At 44.8% G+C, this 26535-nt stretch overlaps 1 protein-coding gene across 2 annotated transcripts in view; it reads left to right on the top strand.

Annotated features, from left to right (window-relative positions):
* The window catches only part of PLS3 (plastin 3), a 103947-nt gene that overhangs the window by 52757 nt on the left and 24655 nt on the right, over positions 1 to 26535 (top strand). For both annotated transcript variants that reach the window (XM_088453005.1, XM_088453000.1), the window contains exons 3-6: positions 17501 to 17664; positions 22558 to 22687; positions 24271 to 24403; positions 25998 to 26079. In XM_088453005.1, the coding sequence (XP_088309131.1) occupies positions 17501 to 17664; positions 22558 to 22687; positions 24271 to 24403; positions 25998 to 26079 (509 nt within the window). The remainder of the gene's footprint in view (positions 1 to 17500; positions 17665 to 22557; positions 22688 to 24270; positions 24404 to 25997; positions 26080 to 26535) is intronic.

Raw genomic sequence — 26535 nt, 5'->3', positions numbered from 1 at the left:
TCGGGTTCAGGGCAAAGCCAAAGGTCAGTCCTTCCCGAGGCAATCGGTGGCCAAGGCCGCTTCTAAGCCCAAGAAGCGGGCCTGGAGTGCCAAGCGCCCTTCTTCCAAGCAGGAGGATAAACCTTCTGCCTGATGGGACGGGCCTCCCTCTGGGGGACCCCAGAGTGGGAGGCCGGCTTCTTCTATTTGCCCAGTGCTGGAACAATACCACCACGGATGCCTGGGTTCGAGAAGTGGTCTCCCAGGGGTACGCCCTATCTTTTCGGCACAGACCGCCCCACCAGTTTTTCTGCATGAGTCCTTCTCAGGATACGACCAAGACTTTACAGATTCAGGAAGCTATAGAGTCCTTGCTGAAATCAGGGGTCATTGTTCCCGTTCCTCAATTACAATGAGGGACGGGGTACTATTCTTCTCTGTTTCTGGTGCAGAAGCCCAATGGTTCTCATCGCCCTATCCTCAACTTGAAGTCTCTGAACAAATTCCTCAGAGTTCCCAAGTTCAGGATGGAAACGTTACGCTCCACCATTCTGGCGATGGAACCGGGGGATTATATGGTGTCCCTGGATATCCAGGACGCCTACCTCCATGTTCCGATAGCACCTTCGCACCAGCGGTATCTGAGGTTCGTTATCCTTCAACATCATTTTCAGTTCCGGGCGCTACCCTTTGGCCTCTCCACGGCACCGTGGGTGTTCACGAAGATTATGGCAGTCATGGCCGCACATCTTCGGAACCAGAATGTACGGCTGCTGCCGTATCTGGACGATCTCCTGTTGCTGGCGAGCTCCCCGGAGGTACTGCTTCAACATCTCCACCTGACAATCGCTTGCCTGCAGGCACACGGGTGGCTGATAAATTGGAAAAAGTCCTCCCTGATTCCATCACAGCGGATGGTTCATTTGGGAGCCCTGCTGGATTCTCGTCAGCAACGGATTTTCCTGACTCCGGAGAAGGTCTCCTCCCTGCAGCTGCGGATACACAGTTGCCTGAGCAGTTGCCGCCTGTCTGGGGTCCATGGTGTCGACATTCGACATGGTGGAATTTGCCCAGTTCCATTCCCGGCCCCTGCAGGGGCTGATTCTATCGGAATGGAACGGGTTACCTCGCCGGATCCGCTCTCAGATGCTGGTGTTGTCCCCGGAGGTTCGGCAGTCTTTGGCTTGGTGGCTTCAGACAGCGCATCTGGTCGAGGGGTGCCCCTTTTGGATCCCGGACTGGGTCCTGCTCACGACGGATGCCAGTCTCCGGGGTTGGGGGGCAGTGACCGGCTCATTATCGCTTCAGGGTCGTTGGTCCGCGGAAGAAGCACTTCTCCCCATCAACATCCTGGGACTGCGGGCAGTATACAGTGCCCTGCAGTCGTCCGGCCCTGCTCTTCACGGAAGGGCGGTTCAGGTGCAGTCCGACAACGCCACCGCGGTGGCGTACATCAACCACCAAGGGGGAACTCGCAGTCGGGCAGCAATGTCGGAGGTGTCTCGCATTCTTGCTTGGGCGGAGTGTCACATTCCAGCGATCTCGGCAGTCTTCATTCCCGGAGTCCTCAATTGGGAGGCGGACTTCCTCAGCCGTCACGATGTGCATCCCGGGGAATGGTCGCTTCACCCAGAGGTGTTTCAGCTACTCGTGGACAGATGGGGGCTGCCGGAGCTGGACTTGATGGCCTCCCGTCACAATCACAAGTTGCCCGTTTACGGGTCAAGGACAAGAGACGCAGGCGCCTGTCTGGTAGACGCACTGTCGGTGAAATGGACGTTTCACCTGGCGTATCTGTTTCCTCCGATATCCCTGCTTCCTCGGGTTCTGCGGAAATTCAAGCAGGACGGCGGCAAGCTCGTGCTGGTAGCTCCGGCGTGGCCCAGATGTCCTTGGTACTCCGATCTGAGGTGCCTCTCCATCGACGCTCCGTACCTTCCTCCTCAGCGTCGGGACCTGTTGTCTCAAGGGCCCTGCCTTTACCCGGATCTGGGTCGGCTGTCTTTGACGGCGTGGCTCTTGAGACAGCCGTCTTGAGGTCTACGGGTTTCTCCAGTTCGGTCATTGGTACCAAGCTTAGGGCACGCAAGCCTGCTTCCGCGCGGATTTACCACAGGGTGTGGCGCACTTATTTTCAGTGGTGTGAATCCAGAAACTATGATCCGCAGGTGTTCCGGGTTTCCAGAATCTTGGAGTTCCTTCAATCAGGTTTAGACCTCGGCTTACGTCTGGCCTCTCTGAAGGTTCATGTGTCTGCTTTGTCCGTGTGGTTTCAGTGACGGATTGCTACACTGCCAGATGTTCACACCTTTTTCCAAGGTGTTCTCAGGATCCAGCCTCCCTTCGTGCCTCCGGTGGCTCCTTCGGACTTGGCGGTGGTACTACGGGTCTTGCAGGGTACTCCTTTTGAGCCGCTTGAGTCGGTGGAGCTCAAGTGGCTGACGTTTAAGACCGTTTTTCTCCTGGCTATTGCTTCTGCCAGGAGGGTGTCAGAATTGGGGGCGCTTTCCTGTCGCCCTCCTTTTCTGATTTTTCACCAGGACAGAGCGGTGCTCCGCACTCGTCCTGAGTTTTTGCCCAAAGTGGTCTCAAAGTTCCACATTAATCAGGAACTTGTTGTGCCAGCTTTTCAATCACCTGATCTTTCAGCTGGTGAGGCTTCCTTAGATGTAGTCCGGGCACTTAGAATCTATGTGGACCGGACTGCTTCGGTTAGGAAGTCGGATTCTTTGTTTCTCCTCTTCGGTTTTCACAAGAGGGGTTGGCCTGCCAACAAGCAAACGTTAGCCCGTTGGCTTCGTTCTGTTATTTGTGAGGCTTATGCACAGGAGGGTTTACCTGTGCCAGCCTCTGTTAAGGCTCATTCCACTCGTTCTGTGGGTCCCTCTTGGGCTGCTAGACGTGGCGCCTCCGCTATTCAGCTGTGTAAGGCGGCCACTTGGTCTTCAATTCAAACGTTTTTGAGGTTCTATGCGTTTGACACCTTCGCCTCTCAGGATGCATCCTTCGGGCGCCGGGTACTCCTTTCAGCACAGGAGCGTCCCCGCCCTTAGTTGAACTGCTTTGGGACATCCCCAAGGTCAACCCTGTGGACCCCCTATGGACCCTGAAGTAGAAAACAAGAGAGATGGTAAGAACTTACCTTTATCTCTGTTTCTACGAAGTCCATAGGGTCCACAGGGCGCCCGCCCTGACACACCTGGCTTCAAATGGACTGTGTGGCTGGTCACCGGTTTTCCGTCTCCCATTTCTGTGAGTATGGTTTCTTGTGTGTTCTAGTCTTCCTTCTCTCTGTTTAGTCTCCTCCTCCGGCCTTAGCTGCTTACCAACTGAGGTGCCTGTGGCCGGGGGCGGGGTATAGAGGAGGACGGACCCAAGTGCATCCTGGGAGCAGCAAAGCTTTAACTGCGTGGTGCCCGTGGATCCAGATCCAGCTATACCCCAAGGTCAACCCTGTGGACCCTATGGACTTCGTAGAAACAGAGATAACAAAGGTAAGTTCTTACCATATCTCTTGTTATTAGGGATGTGCAGGCTCGGATAGGTTCGAGTTTGCACGTAGAGTTCGGATTTTTCCCTCCAAAAAAATGGAACACAGAAAGAGGCAAAACGTCATCTTGCATGGACGAACATCCAGGAATGATGATGTTCGTCCATGCAAGATGACGTTTTGCCTCTTTCTGAGTTCCGTTTTTTTGGAGGGAGAAATCCGAACTCAACGTGCAAACTCGAACCTATCCGAGCCTGCACATCCCTAATAAAAAAATGTGTGTGTGTGTGTGTATATGTGTATATATATATGTGTGTATATGTTAATTATACACACACACACACAGTCAGGTGCATAAATATTGGGACAATGACAGAATTTTCATATTTTGGCCTCTATTCACCACCACAATGGCTTTGAAATGAAACAAACAAGATGTGCTTTAACTGCAGACTTTCAGATTTAATTTGAGGGTAATTACATCCAAATCAGGTGAACGGTGTAGGAGTTACAACGGTTTCTATATGTGCCTCCCACTTTTTAAGGAGCCAAAAGTAATGGGACTATCAACTCAAAAGCTATTTCATGGACAGGTGTGGGCTATTCCCTCGTTATTTCATTATCAATTAAGCAGGTAAAAGGTCTGGAGTTGATTCTAGGTGTGACATTTGCATTTGGTATCAGTTGCTGTCGACTCTCAATATGAGATCCAAAGAGCTGTCGCTATCAGTGAAGCAAGCCATCATTAGGCTGAAAAATCAAAACAAACCCATCAGAGAGATAGTAAAACCATTAGGTGTTTCTAAATCAACTGTTTGGAACATTCTTAAAAAGAAAGAACGCATCGGAGAGCTCAGCAACACCAAAAGACCCGGAAGACCACGGAAAACAACTGTGGTGGATGACAGCAGCATTATTTCCCTGGTGAAGAAAAACCCCTTTACAACAGTTGGCCAAATCAAGAACACTCTCCGGGAGGTAGGTGTATAAATGTCAAAGTCAACAATCAAGAGAAGACTTCACAAGAGTGAATATAGAGGGTTCACCACAAGATGTAAACCATTGGTGAGCCTCAAAAACAGGAAGACAAGATGAGTTTGCCAAACATCATCTAAAATAGCCATTACACTTCTGGAACAACATCCTATGGACAGATGAGACAAAGATCAACTTGTACCAGAGTGATGGGAAGAGAAGAGTATGGAGAAGGAAAGGAACTGCTCATGATCCAAAACATACCACCTCATCAGTGAAGCATGGTGGTGGTAGTGTCATGGGCTGAGCATGTATGGCTGCCAATGGAACTGGTTCCCTTGTATTTGATGATGTGACTGCTGACAAAAGCAGCAGAATGAATTCTGTAGTGTTTCGGGCAATATTATATGCTCATATTCAGTCAAATGCTTCAGAACTCATTGGACGGCGCTTCACAGTGCAGATGGACAATGACCCGAAGCATACTGCAAAAGCAACCAAAGAGTTTTTTTTAAAGCTAAAAAGTGGAATGTTATGCAATGGCCATGTCAATCCCCTGACCTGAATCCGATTGAGCATGCATTTCACTTGATGAAGACAAAACTGAAGGGAAAATGCCCCAAGAACAAGCAGGAACTGAAGACATTTGCAGTAGAGGCCTGGCAGAGCATCACCAGGGATGAAACCCAGCGTCTGGTGATGTCTATGCGTTCCAGACTTCAGGCTGTAATTGCCTGCAAAGGATTTGCAACAAAGTATTAAAAAGTGAAAGTTAGATTTAGGATTGTTTAGTTTGTCCCATTACTTTTGGCCCCTTAAAATGTGGGAGGCACATATAGAAACCGTTGTAATTCCTACACCGTTCACCTGATTTGGATGTAATTACCCTCAAATTTGAAAGTCTGCAGTTAAAGCACATCTTGTTTGTTTCATTTCAAAGCCATTGTGGTGGTGAATAGAGGCCAAAATATGAAAATTCTGCCAATGTCCAATATTTATGCACCAGACTGTGTGTGTATATATGTGAGTGTGTGTGTGTGTATGTATGTGTGTATGTGTATGTGTGTATATATGTATATGTGTATATATATATATATATATATATATATATATATACACGCGCGCACACATATGTGTATATTCTCACATTTGCTTTTAGTTCATTTTCTTGCAATTACTGCATATTTTTTTTTTTTTTATTTTTTTTCCCATTTTGGGTAGATTCTGTATGAGGAGTATTCACAAATGTAAGAGTTCAAAGTCTTCTGGAAAAAAAGACCAGGTTTAATTTGTGCTTACTGCACAAATAAAAATAAAAAAACATTTGAGTGTGACCTGACCAAAAATAGATTTGGCACAGGGGTGAGAAAACCCTTAGTGGAGAAGGGATTAAAGCATCAGTCCCACATACGTTTTTTTTTTTTTTTTCCTTTTATTTTAAATAGCAAATCAAGTAACTTTTAGAAGCATGAATCAGAGTTATTCATGTTGGCTATCCTCCTACAAATCATTATCCACTTTTCAAAAACAAGTATGGCTGTCAGGAACAGGCTTTTTCTATTAGCGTATCATGTGATGTGGGCATCATGTTGAAAACAGAGTTTAGAGAGGCATTCCAAAGCCTCTCTGCTCATTACATATGCTTTGTTGCTGCTTGCCATTAGTAGTCCCATAAACTGTGGAAAATACAGTATGCAGAGTTGTCAGTTAGAAATGGCAATGTGAAGAAACAAACCAAGGTAAAAAAAAAAGGTAATTGCAAACAGCATTTTTCAGACTTCCATGTTGATTTGTTATGAGAGCAACAAAAAGCAATGCCTCGTTTTTTTATTTTATTTTTCACGTGATTGTTGCTTTGAAACACTGGTGGCTTGTTAACTTCCATGTTTTATATGATTATAAATTCTTTTTTTAGCTTGCTTCAGCAGATCTGTTCTTCAGTGTGAGTCACGGAGTAACAATCCAGTAATTTCCTGTGTATAAATGAACAAATAAGTCATAATATTGCTTTAGCATAGTTTTGCATAGGAAATTAATTTGCTGCACAAACATTCGTCTAGCTGCCTCCATTGTCCTCTGACAAAGTAAAGGGAGTAATGTGAGATGAATACAATCTAAATGGAAACACATGCAAGCTGCTTCTTGGTCTGTGGCATAGCAGGAACTGACTCAAAGGATTAAGGAACACGAAGTATCTGTTATATCATGGCATCAGATCCTCCAGGATGTAGCACACTTTGGTAGTTCTACTACTTCGCCAAGCTTAATACTGAATGGTTCTACCAGAACTAAAGCTGAAGTTCAGTGTGTTCCATTTAGTATAAAAAGGTAATTTTAATTTTTTATTTTTTTTGTAATCTAAGAATCATCCCCCCTGCTTTGTATGCAGTGTTTCCAAAAGCTTAATCCTGAAATCTAAAAAGCAGTAATGACCATTCTACAACACATTAATCAGCTTTTTGAGCAGTTCTAGGTTAGGCGTTCTCACAGTATGCTGTGGTTAAAATATGGATCCCACATTTAGGTTAGACCAGTGGTTCCCAAACTTTTTTGAATCATAGCGCCCTAGAGTATCAGTATTGTTTTCACGGCACCCCTAAGCCAAAAGTTTGTTGAGAAATTCTGAAAAAAATGTAGTATGTATTAAAGTGAAGTAAATTGTGCTGACCGGTAAGGAAAGTTATGTGGTGGTGGACAGGTTTGCGCTTCTGTTTGTGCACATATTTACGTTACATTGACCATAAAAAAATTGATTTGGTGCTGGACCACCAACCTGAGGTACCCCTGCAAGTGTCCCAAGGCACCCCGGGGTGCCACGGCGCACAGTTTGGGAACCACTGGGTTAGACTGTTTTTGGGTTAGTTAATGCATTAGATCTGTGCTGTGCAATGCAATAGTAATGATTAAGGAAACTGTTGCAGATTACCTTTTTTATATGTTCATATGATATGTCCCGCATAACAGAAATACCGCTAGCCAGAAATGCAGGCTTTCTTCTTATGTGACCGAACTTCCTGTATATTTCCCAGTATCAGCTGTATCCGGTCTCATTGTCGACACCATGTCAACATGTTCCGTGTCTACACATGTAATGTCGCAATGTGATATGTCGAGTTTCTCAGAATTTTAGGTGCTGCCGGGAGAGTTAGGCAGGGCACACATTAGGCCATATATTGGACAATAGATAGTTTTGAGGCAAATTGGAACAACATATAATGCACATTGCATAGTGTGTACGCTCAATCACTCGTTAACGTGCATCTTTCATCGCATCTTCACATCTGATGTGCTGCTTGCCCCATGGGAAGATGTTGTGAACGATATGGTGCACCTTGTGTAGGGTGTATGCCCAACCATAAGACCACAAGATATATTGATCCAAGCTTTCCTCTGCAGACATCACCTGAACTGCCAGTGATCTACACAATGATTGCACAGCGTGTACATGAAAAAAGATTAATTGCATACAATCCTCCAGCATGGTATATTGTGCCATTGGAAGATTGCATAGTGTGTATGCTCTATATAGTGTGTTCTGGGGTGAAGGGAGTTGGAAGGACCATCGCGTCGGTTTTAAGTCGTTCTGATGTGTACCCAGCCTTAGGCAGCGGGGGGGAGGGGGGCTTTATGGTTGGGTACGAGAGGGATAGGACTAGGGATTAGGATTTGCGATAGGGAGACTGTACTCACCGGAATGCTACTCGTCAGCCACTGCAGGCGGGACCCGGTAAGTGATGCACTGGGCCACCAAAAATGTTCTGTCAACATTCTATCATGTTGACATGTTATCCCTGTAGAATGTAGATCTGTTCACTGTCGACATACAAAGCATATTGACATTCTAATGGGCATATTTAGGTGTCAGGCTGCCACTAGGCACACTATTATTGGGTGCCTCCCCTGGTGAGAATCAGCCCCCTCCAGATACCTATGTTTTGACTATTTGCATGCGAAGAACCTCCTCTTCTGGGTTTCTGCACAGCACATGCGAATGCTCCTGAGATTTCCCCTGGTGCATCATGGGGGAAGTAGTCTTTTTTTTTTTTTTTTTTTTTTTTGTGTGTGTCCAAATAGCTGCTGCTGAATTGTGGCACTGGAATGCTATGACACAGTGGGACCGTTGTGCCGCCCCCAGCTAGTGGCACCCCTAGACACGTGCCCCGTGTCGACATATCACAGCCGTATCCGCATCATACCAAACAATGGGCCTGATTCATTGCAATTACGCACGCAATCGGCCAGTTGTTGCATTCTGTGCATGCATTGCAGTGCACAAACCGTCCACTGCTATCGCACTGACTACGCAGACTCATCCAAGAGAGAGAGTGACAGGTAGTTTGTGGGAGGTGACGGGAGTGGTCGGCAAAATGCAAGCGTTCCAGTGCGTTTGAGCGCTGTTACATGGGCGAGCATAAATTATCCGATGCGATGCCGTACACAGCTTGAGTAATCATAGCGTGTCATGAAGTTAACAATTCCTGAGTAAGGTCAGAGCTTGTGCAAGTGTGTGTGTGGCTGCGATGGTACTCGATAGTACCAATGGTTTCGCAGTCTTGCTAAACATTACGGATGTGTGTAAGGTAAAGTAGACGTCCTTATGTTATACTTTGTCGGCATAACTATCACAGTGAATTAGTATACTATCGCAGTGAGACTGCGTGAGTAGTCTCTATTGCAATCACAGTTGTGATCCGTAATGAATCGGGCACAATGACTGCTGTTTGGGTGTCATGTGATCCTCCCTCCACATTCAGACCCTCTACCAATCATGCCACTTCCACATAATTAATACAGATGTGTTCACATACCTACCTACTTGCGCATTAAACAGCTCTTCTAGTCGCAGCTTGACTTGGTAGTGCTGACCGTCTTTTCGTGCAACTTTTTACCTTCAAAAGCGTTTTATTTGCAAAGCCGCATCTGTGGTAGTCTCTCACCTGCATAACTAATCTGCTCCTCCATTGGCCAACTGAGCTGCTTTGCTTTTCTCTACTCTCTCTCAACATCACTTCCCACTTCATTTTCATCTCTTCTCTCTACACTTTTGCTGCCCCCCACCAGTCTCTGCAATTACCTCCTGTCTAATACCAAGTCTGTTTTTTACTTCTGTCATCTACACAGCTTCAATCATTTGTACCTCCCTACATCTCCAACCTCATTTTCACATTCCACATTGCTCTGCCAATGACTGCTGCCTCACCTCTTACCTGATTACCTCTTCCCACGCCCACCTCCAGGATCTCTCCCACACTGCGCCCAACCTCTGGAATGCTCATCTACGCTCAACCAGGCTTTATATTCAGCCTCTTAGCATTCATATGTGCCCAGAAAATATTGTCATTGAAGCCTTCCACCCTTCCCAGTAAACCTCCAGTCCCCCCACTCTTCATCTCTGCCACATCTAACCCTTTTGTACCCACCCATAGCCCCTCTGTATGCAGGTCAGTCTCTCCTTTTGTGCTCATTACAAAATTTGCGACTGTCATTTTATGTAAATTGGCTAACTTGTCTATAACTGTCCTATGTGGTCACCTTTGTTCTTTTGTAATGTTGCTGCATTGTATCTTCTACCTCCTGCGTATGGTGGATCCCTTGTGGTCCTGTATAAATGCAAGAATAGAAAAAAAAAAAATCGCTCAATATTTTATTGTACAGTATACTATACGTGATCAGTGTTTTGTATTTCGCTTACAGCCAGCCCCATTAAATTATACAACACACTATATTAAACTGGGCCCAACATGTAACCAGTCTCTCTCCCATTGTATATGACCCTAATCAAAATTTCACACCACTTGCAAGATAAAACTATTCACACCACCTGTGGCCACATACAAAAAAAGCTCTACATACCACCCTATGTGCCCTGGTATTATTATACCCGTCAACTTCCAGGGACAATTTGAATATGCTCCTGACACTTGGTGTTTACAAATCTTACATGAAGGCTAAGTTCTAGCATGTGTACTGGAGGTGGGACTGTCATCAACCGCCTGTCTCTGTGCAGGAGAGGAAATGGAGCAACAGGGACGATTGTCCAGTCAAGGATGTCATTTTTATTTGCCAGTCACCTCGTTTGCTTCACTAGTCAGGTTTTCTTTTATTTCCCTAAGTTAAGAAGGCAAGGCAGAATAGGGAGTCACAGGAAGCTAAGAGAAATACGAATGTAATCTGGCTTCAATCGCTAGGTGTTGGGTTGATTTTTATGTCAAATCCTCCTTTATTATCATGTCTGATATTGACTGACAAATAGATTTTACAAGTATTAAAACAATTCCATGAAATCCAAAGAACTCTCTGGTGTTAGATCAGAGGCATAAGCTCATACCAGGAGCCCAGAGACCAGATAGTTGTAGTTGCCCCCTCCTCCTCCTCCACTCACATTCACTACCAACACCCCAGTCCCAGCAGCAGTTGCACACATTCCCCGTTAACCACAGTTACTTCTAACACCCCAGTAGCACCCATTCATGCTCTCCTGCCCCTGAATTCACTGCCAACACCCCAGCAGCACCCAAACACACATTCTCGCTCGCTTCCCCCCTCCATATTCACTTCCAACACACCAGCAGCACCTTAATACACTCTCCTCCCCTGCATCCGCTGGCAACACCCCAGAAGTATCAAGACACAAATTCTTCCCCCTGCATCCGCTGGCAACACCCCAGCAGTGTCCAGACACAAACTCTCCCCCCTGTATTCGCTGGCAACACCCCAGCAGTATCCAGACACAAATTCTCCCCCCTGCATTCACTGCTAGCACCCCAGCAGAATTCGCACACTCTCCCTCCATTCACTGCTGTGCCAACATCCCAGCAGCACCCAGACACACACTCCAACCCCAATTAACTACTAACACCCAGTGTTGCCAACTCTGAAATGGAAAACAATCAACCTATAAGTAAAAATTAAGCCCAAACCAATATAAAAAGCCCAATAAAAAAAGACCAATATATGTGGGTGTCTTTCTCCTCGCTCTATCTGCTTAACTTCCTTTATTCCCCCTCTTCTCTAACCTAAATATGTTAGTGTATGCACAGCCTTATCTGCCTATATTGCTTTTCTCCATCTAAATCAACCTATATATTTTTACCTCCCTCCCTCTTTTCATACCTCATTCTCTTTTCATACCTCATTCCCTTGCCAGTCTTCAGCTGGGTACACACGTCTGACCACGCAATATATATATCGGGCGGTCAATACATACTGCACAATGTGGTGACCAAACGTCCGATATGTCGGGCACCGGCTCCATCCACTATGCCAGCGTTGGCATCTGGGTCGTTCCATCGGCCCTACATGCAGGCCGATGGACGACCCACGGGAGTGCGCAGGGTCATGCATAGTGGTGATACACTGTCTGATGTGGACGATATGTCAGCCCAATCAGCAGGATCAGGCGACCTATCATCTAATGTTTACCCACCTTTTCTTTACCTGACTCTTCTTCTCCGTATTTCTCTCACCCCTCTTCTTTACCTCCTTCATTTGTCACCTGTCTAATTCCATTATCCCCTCCCTTTTTAACAGCCTCAGTCATTGTAACTTGCTCCCATATACCTGCCTCATTTCTATCACCTAGTTTATCTCTCCTTCTTGCCTGCCCCCTCCAACTTCACCCTGTACTCCAGCTACTGCCCTCTATTCCCCATACACAACCCCCCCCCCCCCTTCCCTCAGTCACTACCAGTGCAAAACACACAGACACACACTCACTTACGTACCTCTAGGGGTACCTCGGCAATGCACACAAAAAAATAAGCCCGAAATCAAGCAACAAGCTACTGCAAAAAAAAGAAGCAACTTGCAAAAAATACAAGTCCAATTCCGCTTGTTCTAAGCGGACTTGGCAACTATGCTGACACCCCAGCACACAAACGCTACCTGTTGCTGATCAGGGTGTTCCGTTTTTGCTATTTGCTGCTCCTACAGCAGCAGCAGAGTAAGCAGGTCGTGTGTGAGGTGGAAAAACTAACAATGGAGGGAGGGGCCATGCACCCCATGCTCTGTCCTACCTCTTTTACGTACATTGGCTCAGTCCCTGGGAGAGGGAGGGCCACGGGACATGCCCCCTGGGCTTCCTTGCTTATTCCTGCTCTAGGGTGCATAAAGCAGGACCTGGAACAATGGAGGAGGTTGGTGTGCCCCCTTCGGGCTGGCGCCAGAAGGCACAGAAGGCAGCCTCCGTCCATTGTCTTCTGTATTTACGCCCCTGTATTAGATGATGCTTTTATGAATGATCTTGTTGATAAAGAGTCGATATGCAGAGTTCGACTATATACTTGTTATAAGTGATACAGATGTGTCCTCATAAACCTGCTTGGCGCATGGGACTTGGTGCTCCAGAAAGGGCTGTTTGGCGAGACTGAGACAATAGTGTACTGTGGGGTCTATTTACTAAGCTTATGAGATAAGGTACCAGCCAATTGGCTCCTAACTGTCCTATTTCAAACACAGTCTGTGACATAGCAGTTAGCTGATTGGCTGGTACTTTACCTCAGTTCACTTTATCTCCTAACAAAGTTTAGTAAATAGACCCCTGTATGAGGTCATGTATGTGTTTGTATGTTTTTCTTTTTTTCCTTCTTAACTCGGGAGTCTTGAATAGATGGTTGGATTTAGGCTACAGGACACTTTAGTTGAACAATCTAGAACATAAACTTTTATATGTTGTGTCACTACAATTCTTACCTTGCTTGGGATTTAGGGCTTTGGGAGGGGATGTGGTGGTGGTGGAGGGGGGTGAAGCCTTGTGGCAGCAAAGTGCTACATTTAGAGAGTTAGTTTTGGGTACAAACGTGTGTTTAGCATTAAATTGTTTCCGTATTTTTTGTGGGGGGGGGGGGGGAGTTTGGCCCTGTGACATGCTTTTGACACTTTGTTAAGCACAGGAGGTTATGAAGGACAATGGAACTTGTTTCTAATGCATAGATTTCAGAAAATACTACACAATGGACCTGACTCTGCAAGGATCGCAGTTGCTTATACGCACGCGATTGGCCGATTGTTGCGTTCTGCGCCTTGCATCACAGTGCGCATGCACGAGCTGACCACTGCGATCTCAGAGGCTATGCAGACCCATGGCAGAGAGATTAACGAAGTGCCTTTTGGGTTTGGTGATGGGGTGGTGGTCAGGCGTGCCAGTGCTTTGGGACGGTGTTGCAGCGGTGTGCATAATTTATCCACTGCGATACCATACGCAGCCGGAGGCCTCATAGCGTGCACTGAAGTAAGCAATTCCTCAGTGAGGTCTGACCTGCCTTATCTGTGCGTATGGGTCCTTTGTTTCTCAATGTTACCGATTATTTCATTATGTTGCCAAAGTATACGGAGGTGTGTAAGGGGAAGTGGGTGTCCTTATGGTAGGCTGCGATCGCAATGCGAATGCAAACATTTACATATCAACGCTGATATTGGCTACTGCGTTGGGTGCGTATAAGCAGAATAGCGATCCTTGCTGAATCCGGCCCTGTGTGGCTACAGAAAGACATTCTCTACAGAACAAATCTCTTACGTCGTAGATGCCAGATTTAGTACTGATGACATAGAATATTTTTTTAGAGTGGGGATTATCCAAGTATAATGTTACTTATGTATTATATATGTATTTGCATACATTATAATAGAGCTTTCTAAAACCATATGTAATTGCTCATTGTGATGGGGACTATTAATAAATAATGTGTTAATAGCAGAATAAGCGACCAAACTCCTCTTTCTTTAAGAATAAATGACCTCGCCTGTTAGATTTTCCAGAAAGCAACTTTATCTTTGCAAAAACCTCTTTCTAAGCCAAGGATTCCTTCCCTGGAAAATACATTGCTACAATTCTGCAATAATAATGTGATGAATTCAGCACATTGCTGTCACGACTGAGCCATTTCTTTTTTTTAAATAATTTTTGCATCCTGTTTCAGCCTATCAAGGAAGCCAAGTACATGCTCGGCTTTCTCATTCTACCACCTGTAACTGGATTGCTGGCCCTATGGGCTGTTTTGCTGGAATTGCAGTTTTGTGTCAAACTTTCCTTAGGGCTATGTTGACTTCTGTACTTTTTAACCCTGTCTGTCAGAGTTGAGCAGGTCGAGCATTTCAGACCTGTCACCAGCGTTTAGCACTCTGGAAATTTTCTGGTGGGAATAGGATCTTCCAGACAAGAGACACGTGTTTGCATTTAGGAAGGTGCATGAGCGACCTAATATAACCCCCTTTTCCTTTAGACATTCCGCGTTCTGGATCAGTATAAGGTTACTGAGTATTCTAAGATTAAGTATAAACAACTCCTGCTCTTTCACAGCCTGCAGACTGGCGGAACATTCTGTAAACATTCACTGCCCCGACTACAGGGGTCTCCCAAATTCTCAGCCGGGAGAATTCTGTTTTGTAAAGGTATTTTTTTTTTTTTTTGTGTTTGAAGTTTGTGCGAAATGATTATTGGGCAGTAAAACTGAAGTAATTGTCTATTCAAAAGTAATGTTTTCCAATAAAAGTACTGTTCTGAAATGCCTAAATGTATTCTATAGCTGGTGCTTATTAAGATCAGGGTCTCCATAGTTATAGTACCCATGAGAGCCACACACCAAAGAAAACTTTGCTGCAATAATGCTGAAAAAAAAAAGTGCTATGTATATAAATACAATATTGCAAGTTTAGGTAGCAGAGGCTTTTAAAAGTAAAGTGTAACTTTAATTTAAGAAATGGCTTTTGATCATCTTGCTGAATTACACCTGCAATCCCACATAACCTGCTATTTAAAAAAATAAATAATAATAAAATAAATATATATACACATATATACATACATACATACATACAGTGATAGATGCACTGGTGAAGTCTGGGATGTCATATGTGTGTCGTCACAGATGCCTGTCATATGTGTTTTAAAAACCCCTGGAAAAGTCTGTTATGCCAAACAGACCAGAAGTGTCGGCTTTTGGTAAAATCCAGATAATGGGTCCTAGGGGTGTGGATGTGAGAAGAGAAGGGAGGGCTCCATCCACAGGCCATTCCAGGTGTTGGGCCTTTCAGTCTGAGAGCAGGCTGATTAGTAGTTGCACCTGGAAGCGGCTCAAATAAGCTGTTAGGTTTTGGTTCAGTGTCTCACATACCCTGGGGAGAACAGACACTGAGGTTTGTTCAGAGACACTGTGATATTTGAAAGTGCTGTGTTTGTTTGTGGTAAGGCAGTAGGCCCTGCCACTTGTAGAGAGGGAATAACCTGTCTAGTTAGTGCCCAGACAGACTGGGATTTATTTTTGTTTTTTTTGTGATTTACATTGCACAGTAAAAACTGGTTCCGACCAGCTTGGTGTGCTGTTTCCTGTCTGCTGTGTGTAAGGAGGTGTCCATCTACCCTAGGAGAGGGACCCCCTACCCTGACTATATTGCAAAGATATATAAAAAAAAAAATTTCTGCATATTTAGAATTTTTTTCAGTGAAGCACAGAGCTGTTGAGGTTCATTTGGGGAGGTTTTTATTTTTTATTTTTTTGAGTGGGAGTATTATAAAATGGATAAGAAAAGCCCCACCTCCCAGAGTCATCACTTGAGGGTATGGGATGTGCCAGATTTTCCAACATGTTGGGTTTCACAGAAGGATTGGGGCTGTAGATTGCTAGTGTATGGACATGAACAGCAGATTTGCAGACTGTTTCTAGCAAAATGATGGGCCTTTCAAGATTTGCAGATCTGTGTAAAGGCCCCCATACATCAGAGATTGATTGCAGCAATCGTGCAATTTGCAATCGATTGTGTATAAAAATCTTTCCCTTTTTCAATCGATTGCAGATTGCAGAATTGCCACAATCGATTGAAAAAGGGAAAGATTTTTATACACAATCGATTGCAAATTGCACGATTGCTGCAATCAGTCTCTGATGTAGGGGGGCCTTTAGCTGCAATCAATCTGCAAATCACTGAAACAGGTCTGTAGTGTATGGGCGCAGGTTGCTAGATTGGGAAATCCTAGGATCGGGCTATAAATCTTAAAATTTTTCAGTGTGGTTTTCAGATTGCTGATGTTTGGGGGCCTTTTGTCTCATGGAAGATCACACAGAGCAATGCGACAGTATTTGTGCACGGACCACAGAAATGTTGCTGGCTGAGTGGGGGGAGGGTGTCCTAGTGATTATCGTTTGCTCCCAAACACTAGACGACTATCATTGGTTGGGACGATATTGCTCTAGTGTATGGCCTGCTTGTATGATCGATTGGCATTTATACAGCTTCTTGATTGCACTTTTTTTTTAACAGGGTATCCTCTCTTTGCTTGAATAACTTTTTACTGATTGAATGTATTGGGTCCAATCTATAAATAACCCTTACCTTATAGCTCCATAATTTGCTAGTTACTGTCTAGCAACATCGAGCACTTTCCTTTCTTGCAGTCTTACCATCAGCTAAGGGTTTGGTGTGCAGAGTCATTTGTCTGTGTCTGGCTGCAGCGCAAGCCCAACATTATCTAGATTTAGCTGATTAGCGGAACGTCTTTTCTGTGGTGGAGACTGGACGCAGTGCTGGATTATCTAATACTACTGTATATCATATGACAGGATGTAGAGTAGGGGCTACATTTTATTTATATAGTACAGTATGTGTTTTTAGAAAATATAGATTCCAATTATTGGCAACTCTGATAGAAGAGGGGAATTGGATGTTTTGTATGTTCATTCTGGGTGATATATTTATGACTTTTCTGCTGCAGATGCACTTCCAAATGCATACTTCTAAAGAAGTACAAGGAGAATAAAAAAATGTAACTCAGCATCCAGTGCCATTATTCTGCTCGCCTCACATTATTTCTGTAACCCTTTACACTGCCAGTATAGGTGACAGGAAGGTACAAAGTTTAGATTGTAAGCACCAATTACATCTTTTATTAGGGTTTCATTCATCAGACTAAGATTGGTCTATGTGCAAAACAATCTGTTCTCAGTGATTCTTTTGTTGTTGTGATATCCTGTCTTTTAAATTTTAAATGATCGGTGACTCCTTGTGCTGGGTATGGCTGTTACTGCCATGATCTCTAACAATATTGTCTTTGTTCTGTTACAGATCTGGACAGCAATGGATACATCTCTGATTATGAGCTTCACGATCTATTTAAGGAAGCCAACCTTCCTCTTCCCGGATACAAAGTGCGGGAGATCATCCAGAAGCTGATGAATGAGGGTGATAAGAATAAAGATGGAAAGATTGGCTTTGAAGAATTTGTTTTTGTGAGTATGGCTGGCTGTATTAGTGATGTCATTGTGTCCTGCTGCTTCTGACTGTTTTGTAACATCAACTGGCTCTTACATATTTTACATTCTTTTGATGATGGTAGGGGGACCTCTCCTGTGGTCCATACAATGTTAGCTTTGATTTCTTTTAATCTGTGCAGGGTGTGCGGTGCACATAGGCTCCTGGGTATAGGGGGGGCTCACATCGCACTCTCATCTATACAATTATACTTGCCTCTCCGCAGCGCTATAGACAGAAATCACCGGGAAAATGGCATGGTGGCTATTTTCCTGGTGATGTGCATAATAGAGAAGTCTCCGGGAATATAGCACAGGCGCCATGTTTCCAAAGACCTGCGCATGTGCAGTTTACTTTGGCAAAAAGCCAGTGTGTACTGCGCTGCTGGAGAGGAAGGGGCCTGCACACAGAGGCTGCACACAGACCATCTTCTCTTAAACCGCTCCTGTCTTAGTCCCTACCTGGCACTACAACTTCTGTGGAAGCACAAAGCCTAGCATTACCTGCCAGCACAGTGGTGTAGTGGTTAGTATTAATTACTCACAGCACTGAGGTCATGGATTGTATCCTGGTCATAGCCTATCTATGTGGAATTTGCATGTTCTCCCTATGCATGGGTTCCCTCCCACACGCCAAAAACTAGTAGGTTAATTGGTTTCTGACAAAACTACCCATGTGTATTTGTAGATTATGGAGTTTAGAAGTCTATTTACTAAGCTTTGGATGGAGATAAGGTACAACTCAACCAGCTCCTAACTGTCATTTTTCAAACACCACTTGTGACATGGCAGTTAGGAGCTGATTGGCTGGTACTTTATCTCTGTTCACTTTATCTCTTTCCAAGGCTTTGTAAATGGACCCCATAGACCAGTGGTTCCCAAATTTTTTTCAGTTGAAGACACCCTTAGGGTCTCCTTCATTTTTTCAAGGCACCCTAAAGCCAAATGAATTACCTGTAGTACTGCCCTTTATGTAATGCCCCTTCTGCAATGCCCCCAGTAGTAGTGTCCCTTATGCAATGCCCCCAGTAGTAGTGCCCCCCGTAATCCTGGCCATTGAGTACCCCTAGTAGTAGTGCCTCTTAGGCAGTGCCCCCACTAGTAGCCCCCACACCCCTGTGCAGAACCTGACTATAGTTCACGCTGGTGACCGCTCCTTCTGCCGCGCTGACTGGATCAAGCTGGATCCAGCATGCACGCAGGATCCTCACAAGTTCCCTGTGATACATTGTGCGGGGCCGCGGCTGCACGGTTGACGTCACCTGCGCCCCCACGCGCTGCATCACTGGGAACACTGAAGCAATCAGAGGCTTATTTAGCTTTTGATAGCTTCGGGGCCAACGTTCCAGTTCCTGTAGGAAAGTTGATCGACGTTTTGGTGAGGCCTGGAAAATAAAAAAACTCAGCAGAAGCTGCTTCTGTATCCCACTTTGCAAATAAGACTCATTTCAAGGTAAAAAAAAGTTGCAGAAAGACACTTGGCGCTACAGAGTCACGCTATGGCATGGTGCGACCTAGAAGGGCTGTTTAACGTTCAAGTAGGTGAAATGTATGTGGATACATCTGGACCTGGACCATGGAATATACTGGCCTGCTTAAAGGGATACAAGATGATCCATCATTTACTCAGACTTTGTCTAAACCTAGTGCGACATTCCCCTGGATGCTTTGTGACTTAGAGGGAGATTGATCAAACTTCTAATTAGCAAAAATTGAAGTGTTACCTATAGCAACCAATGCGATTGCAGCCATCACTTATTTCAATGTATGTGCTAGAAGATACCTGGAAGCTGGTTGCTTAGGCTTGTCCCGCAGGGAAACGCATAGATCCCAGCACTTACTTCGGATCTATGGGTTAATGCACGCTACCCTCGGCAGTGCCGTGCGGGGAAATGGACTAATTGTCATGTGCCGGATGTTAAACCTGGAGCTTTACCCACGTGGTAATATTCGTAGGTAATTGAATCTGACCCTGGGGATCTGCTATTCACATACATGTAAAGACCTACCTACCATGACTAAATGATTGCTGATCCTTACTGTATGTACAAATTTATTTAAAATGTTCAGGTGTCTTTCATATAACTGCTTAGTGACCCTGAGTGCCCGTGATGTGATGGGAGTTTGCAACTGTGTAAGGTGTGCTGCTCTGGTTCTATAATAGTCCCTTTCTGTATTATATGTCAGTTTCTTAACATTGAAGACTGTGGGCTCTATTCATCATCAATTTCTACAAAAGCAGGTGACAATGAACATCATCACCTGCAATTGTAGAAATGTAGGTTTTCTGGCAATTCATCAAAATGGTAAAGCAGGATGTATCCGGTAAAGCGGAATGGCCCGCTGTCCCCATACACTAGTATGGGAACAAAATTCATCAGGCTCTGATTGCGGGAGCATTCGCCATCTTCATTTGGAGAGTGCTCCCGCTACCTGCTCCCTATGGGATAGAGTCCCGGGTCGCGAAAAGAGATCCTTTTGGATCCCTTTGCCCCTTTCCGGCTCCTTCTGCCGGACGTCGGGGCTCTTGTGCGCATGTGTGACATGTAGGTCACACATGAGCACTTGTCAGTGAAAAACCTCATGGAGACTGATTTTCGGATCAGCTGTCTCCGCGCCAGAGCAATGATGAATTGCATCGGCGCTTGCGTCAAGTAGGAACGTTAATTATCAGGGTCCAATAATTAACGTGTTGAATAGAGCCCTGTAACATGTTATTGTACTAAAGATTACCAATGTTCTAAACCACTGAGGAAAAAATAGACAGATGCATAAAAGCATCACCACGTTTTGAATCTGTTTTAACATACCCAGTTCAAGAGACCATAGAAAATATCCACATTGACCGTAGTGTTTGTCTGACATCAAGCATGTGATGTGATGTGTGAATAATTGTTTTCAGTCATTCATTGATGGTGAATGGTGCGTTTGTCTGCACCAGTCTCCTCACTACTCAGTATCACAATGCATTTCTTCATAATACTGCCCTGTGTATTACATGTGTCTGGCAGGAGTAACTTGGTACTTAGACACAATGTAACGCTTTACATGAAGTGGAATCAAGAGTAAGGAGAAAATAAAATCTAATAAATATAGATATCTATGATGTATATTATATACACACACACACCCATATATACAAATACACACACACACACACACACACACACACACACACACACACACACACACACACTGTGTATAATATAATACTAAATCCATGGAATTTATCCTACACGCGTGGTGGTTATTTTAATCCATTACATTTTGTTGGCATCAGTTCTTCATTACGTCGGCCTTGGACGTCTGCCATAAAGTGCTGTGAGAGGTTTTTGCCGGTGATGATTGGCCGGCCGTTGTGCTTTTGCTGACTGTGTGTAATATTCCATGCTCTGAGCAGATTTAGTTTCTCTTGTTAAGCCTGGAGTGAAAATAAAGGGCGATCATGTGGGGTTTGTGAGTGAGCAGTTCATTGCTCCAGTTATTTTGTTTTGATTTCAGAGGATATACAGATATGTGTTATGCTGGGTACACACTGGCATGTATATTGGCCAATCAATTGATCAGCCGATATATCTTGTGTGCGTCAGCCAGTGTGTACCAAGGACCTATCGCGTTGGCTGTACTGCACTGCCAATGCCCACTATATTTGCAGATATATCGGGGCATTGTGCTGTGTGTGCGGGGTGGGGGGTCAGCAGACTGCCCGTACACTTGCAGAAGAGGCCGCGGGGAGAGGGGGGCACGACACGGCCAGTGGGACCCATGGCCAGATGACAGATGATGGTGGTTCAGTGTGTATGAACAACCATCATCTGCTGATGTATCTGTTAGGTGTGTACCCAGCATAAGAGTAGCAGCGACCACTTCAGCGACCACTTCAGCTAATGTAATGCAATCATTCCGTCCTACTTGGGGGTTCCAGCACACTGACCATTTCAGGTCTGCCAATATCTAACATTACAAAGAAGGCAAGCTGCTCTAATCTCATTATGGTCAGATAGGGTAGGGCAAATCATTGCACAGTTACAGGTAATAAAGAATAATGCACACTTGGCAAAGGTGGTGTAACTACTCCTGGTGTGTATTGTCCAGTATCAAACCTGGAACTTCCCTATGTGCGCTGCAACGATCAGGCCAGATGGGGTTTTTGCACTTTTGTCTTATGCAGTGTACCCTGGCCTGGACATATACCACTGTAGTGTGTCCCAAGCCGTGGGTTGCAGATTGGTGGTTGAATGTGAAGCCTTTGCCTAGATAGGTTTTTTTTTTTTTCTGGGCTGAGCCAATATTTAGCCGAGCAGTTCATTAGCAATTAGTCCTATCCCTGAGACATGAGGCACCTTGCTTCATTTCCAGCACACAAATGGCTACCTCTGTCGTGGTTACGCAGTGAAATCTATCTCCTGAACTGGCCCAGACACATTGCATTATGATTTATGCTGCCGTAATAGTGCAGTAATAGGGAATGCCTCAGGAAATTATAGGCCTATGGCTACACTATTTGGTATTTGTTCATTATTTTCCAGGTTTAATCCTCATGTGTTATAACATAAAAAGCCATAAAATTAACAAGTCTGGAAATTAAAATGTAATTCTATTCCGCATAAGGAGTGTTCTATTTTTATTCATCGAATACTTGTGTGATATGCTCTTCATACTGGAGGGGGTGGTGGGCCGGTATCATAATGTATATCCTTTTTAAGCACATATGTGGGTTTTGGATCAAGAAAGCGGGCAAGCTTTAATGGGAATGATGTAATGCCCGTGATTAGGAACTAGCATTCTGCATTTTTTTTTTTTTTTTTTTTTTGTAAAGCTTAAATTACAGTGCAACTTCTTTCATCCGTATGATTTTTTTTTCCCCTACAGCTTGTACAAGAGTTGAAAAGTAGTGACATTGCCAAAACCTTTCGGAAGGCAATCAACCGCAAAGAGGGAATTTGTGCAATCGGGGGCACCTCCGAGCTGTCTAGTGAGGGGACCCAGCACTCGTATTCAGGTGTGTCCTCAGAAATATCAGTGTATTCTCCTCTGGGATGAGAACATCTGCAGTCTCCTTTCCTGTCTTGTAGTGATTTATTGTTCTACAAATTGCTGCAGATTCTAGGACTTGGAGCATCAATTTTCTATTTTTTTAGTTATTAAACTGTTATTCGTTTACGTTTTAAGGGAACCTACACTTGTGAATGTTAGGCGCAGGCACATTTTGTCCTTCTCGTTGGCATTTTGAACACTGCATGCCAAATGTATCGGGAAGCATGGTGATCTTCAGAATTATTAAAGGACCAGTAAAGCTAAATTGAACAGATCAATGACCAAGACACCCTTGACGGTACAGACAGAACCCATGCCAAAGAGAAGCTTTTGTCGCTATAGATGATGGACCTAGAAGAAGGGAAGGCCAGGTGGGACTGTAGGTCTCCGGTTACGGAGGCTGGGTATTGTTAGGTGTGTGTTAGTTAATGCATCCATTTGACCTCTGGTAAGCACAACATTTTAACATTGATCATTCCTTATTTAAAACCGGCTTCTAATTACATTTTTGTACTCCCAGTGGTTGATTTCCATGGGTGTGGATTTATTGATAAATAGAAAGTATCTAGATAGACACTCAATAAATAGACACCAGAAGGTAGACATAAATAGGTCGACATGCAAATGTTCAACACAGGAAAAGTTGAAAAATGTTTTGTTCGTTATTTTAACCCTTACCCTCAAGCCTGGTGTCTAATCCTAATGTCCCCCCTTCCGTAGCCTAAAGGTGCCCATCCACTAGCAGACATTACAACAACTGCATGATTTCGACATTGTCGTTCAGTGCAGGCTCATCAAACATCTGCAAACATGCTCAACCTGAGGTTGGTTGACCAGCATGTTTGCACGATGATAGATGTCTAAACGACCAGTGGGCACTCGCATCGCTGGTCGTTTTGGACATTTTTGCAAACGATTTATGAACGATTGAACGATCGTTATCGTTCAATCGCTCAACTTAATCGTCTAGTGCAGTGGTTCTCAAACTCAGTCCTCAGGACCCCACACAGGTCATGTTTTGCAGGTCACCCAGCAGGTGCACAGGTGTATTCATTACTCACTGACACATTTTAAAAGATCCACAGGTGGAGCTAATTATTTCACTTGTGATTCTGTGAGGAGACCTGGAAAACATGCACTGTTTGGGGTCCCGTGGACCGGGTTTGAGAACCAGTGGTCTAGTGGATGGGCACCTTAACTCTCCACCCAGTACCTAACCCTAAAACTTTTTCTGTGTCAGCCATTTGCATGTCGACCTTTTGACCATGTCAACATTTTTACCATGTTGACATAAGTCCATGCCAACCATTTAACCGTTAATCTTTTGACCCTGTTGACTATTTGGTGTTGATATACTGATTATGTACTGTCTAGCTACCATCCGGATACAGTTTCCATATATTTTAAATGTTTTTATTGACATGGGCAATTGTTAGATCAGTCGCTGTCATCTTTTTGCGGCTGATCACTTTGCTGTAATGTTTCGTTTGTGCTCCAGTCTAAACCATTCAATCTACAAACTCAAACTTATTGGTTCTCTGGTTTTAGAGGAAGAAAAATATGCCTTTGTAAACTGGATAAACAAAGCCTTAGAAAACGACCCAGACTGCAAGCACGTCCTTCCCATGAATGCGAACACCAATGATCTATTCCGGGCTATTGGAGATGGCATTGTGCTGTGGTGAGTACCTGTGAGGAGCCTGGGCTGTCTGATGGGTATAGTATCTACAGCAGGCATGTCAAACATGCGGCCCGAATAAGCAATTTCTGCGGCCCCAGAGTGTGGACTCGCATATATATAATATGCGGCCCACACACCTGCCACGATCGGAGTACAGCTCCGATCGGGCAGTACAGGCTGGCAACAGTGGTCTCTGAAGCGATCAGAAGCCTTTGATCGCTTCAGAGGCCAGCGTTTCCAGTGATGCAGCGCGCGGTTGGAGTCATGACGTCGCCCGCGACGAGTGGAGCCTGCGCCTGCTGCTCTCGATCTAATTAGATACAGTTAACGGCAGGTGATGCAGCGTGCAGGTGACGTCACCCACGACTAGCGGAGCCTGCACCTGCCGCTCTGGATCTAATTAGATCCAGGCAGCGTCTACGCGGGACGGCGAGGACTGGAGCGATGCCCAGTGGGCATCATGGAGACAGGTAAGTATTGCACAGACAGGTGAGTGGGGCATGTTCTATACTGGGAGGAGGCACAAAATAAGGGGCATTACTGGGGGCTCTGCATAAGGGGCATTACTGGGGGCTCTGCATAAGGGGCATTACTGGGGGCTCTGCATAAGGGGCATTACTGGGGGCTCTGCATAAGTGGCATTACTGGGGGCTCTGCATAAGGGGCATTACTGGGGCACTGCATAATAGCATTGCATAATGGGCACAAATACAGGGTAAAATTGAATAAGGGGCACTACTACAGGGGGCGCTGCATTCGTTTTTATTAATAATAAACCTTTCAAAATTGCATATAAGACTTTGTTTTTTTTGCGGCCCACACACTCGTAGACCTTGAATATTCGGCTCTGTTGGTATTTTGAGTTTGACATGCCTGCTTTACAGTATTTCTGTGTGTATAGTAGTAAAGATCAGGGAAGGGAATACATGTTATAGTGTGCTGGATTATAACAGTAGTAATAAATTTTTAGATGAAGAATTTAACCGATCAATAGTATAATAGTCTTATGCCACTGGACTAGGGCCTGGTTCATGGTCAGACGGTTGGGCACACAACGGCTGTGCGATACCATCCAGCAAATATTTAAATACTGTAGGAGGCATCTTTAGGAAGCAGACGCCTCCTGACAGCAATAGCGTTCAGAGTATAGCATCCATAAACGCTGCCTTGGATAACCATCGCATCCATCGGTCGCTTACTCGGGCTGGCAGCCTGAGAGGCCAGGAAATCTGTGTCCACCGACGCAGACCGCGGTCTCAGCTGAAACTGGGGTTCTGCCCCCGGAACACTGCAGCATGTCAATCATACGTAGAACCGGTTCTGTGTATGCGCATTTTTATGATTGGAAGATTGAGTGTGATCCCTCGTCTGTCTGACCATGAATAAGGCACTATATTTCATAGAGTACCTAGTACTGTCATCTATATCCTGTATGGCTGACACATTGTCCCTTTGTTTCCCCAGTAATTCTTTTGGATACTTTCAATAAAACAAATGCATCTGCTGCATTGTGTTGGTTTTGTATGTTGTTTTCCCCTAATAACTGCTTATTTCTTTATATTAGACTTTATTTTTATTATTTTTTTTTTTTTAGTAAAATGATCAACTTGTCGGTAGCAGACACTATTGATGAAAGGGCAATTAACAAGAAGAAACTCACTCCTTTCACTATCCAGGTGAGTCACGAAGGCCACCTTTAGTGCACGCGGAGATGATCTCTGAAATAACACTTTATACTGTAATTCTACATATTTCAGGTACACAAGAGTCATAAGTAGAGTCTGTCTCGCATGTGTTGCACATGAGCGAGCCTCACGTCTTGCAGATACCACCCATGTGCTATTGTCACACAGCAGTTTGTCTGAGAATAATCCAAGTATGCTGTATCAGACAGATGTTTGTATGGATCTTTTCTTGCATTCATGTAAAACAGTATGTATACAACCTAGCCATGCTGTCCACTAACTGGGTTCCCGAAATCTTGGTGTAGAACCAATCAGTGTCGCTGTGGGGTATGATGGGCCAACCAGGGAAAGCAGTGGTGGGGGCCCCAAGCTTAAGAGGTGTGGCCATCCACCAGTGGGGGTGTGGCCAGCCACCACAGAGTGACATGGCCAATCATTAGAGAGGAC

The sequence above is a fragment of the Taudactylus pleione genome, unplaced genomic scaffold (genome assembly GCF_031769625.1).
Source record: "Taudactylus pleione unplaced genomic scaffold, aTauple2 ptg000039l, whole genome shotgun sequence".
NCBI classification, from domain to species: Eukaryota; Metazoa; Chordata; class Amphibia; order Anura; family Myobatrachidae; genus Taudactylus; species Taudactylus pleione.
Note: the sequence above shows the minus strand (reverse complement) of the source record. Positions and strands in the feature narration are given on the sequence as shown.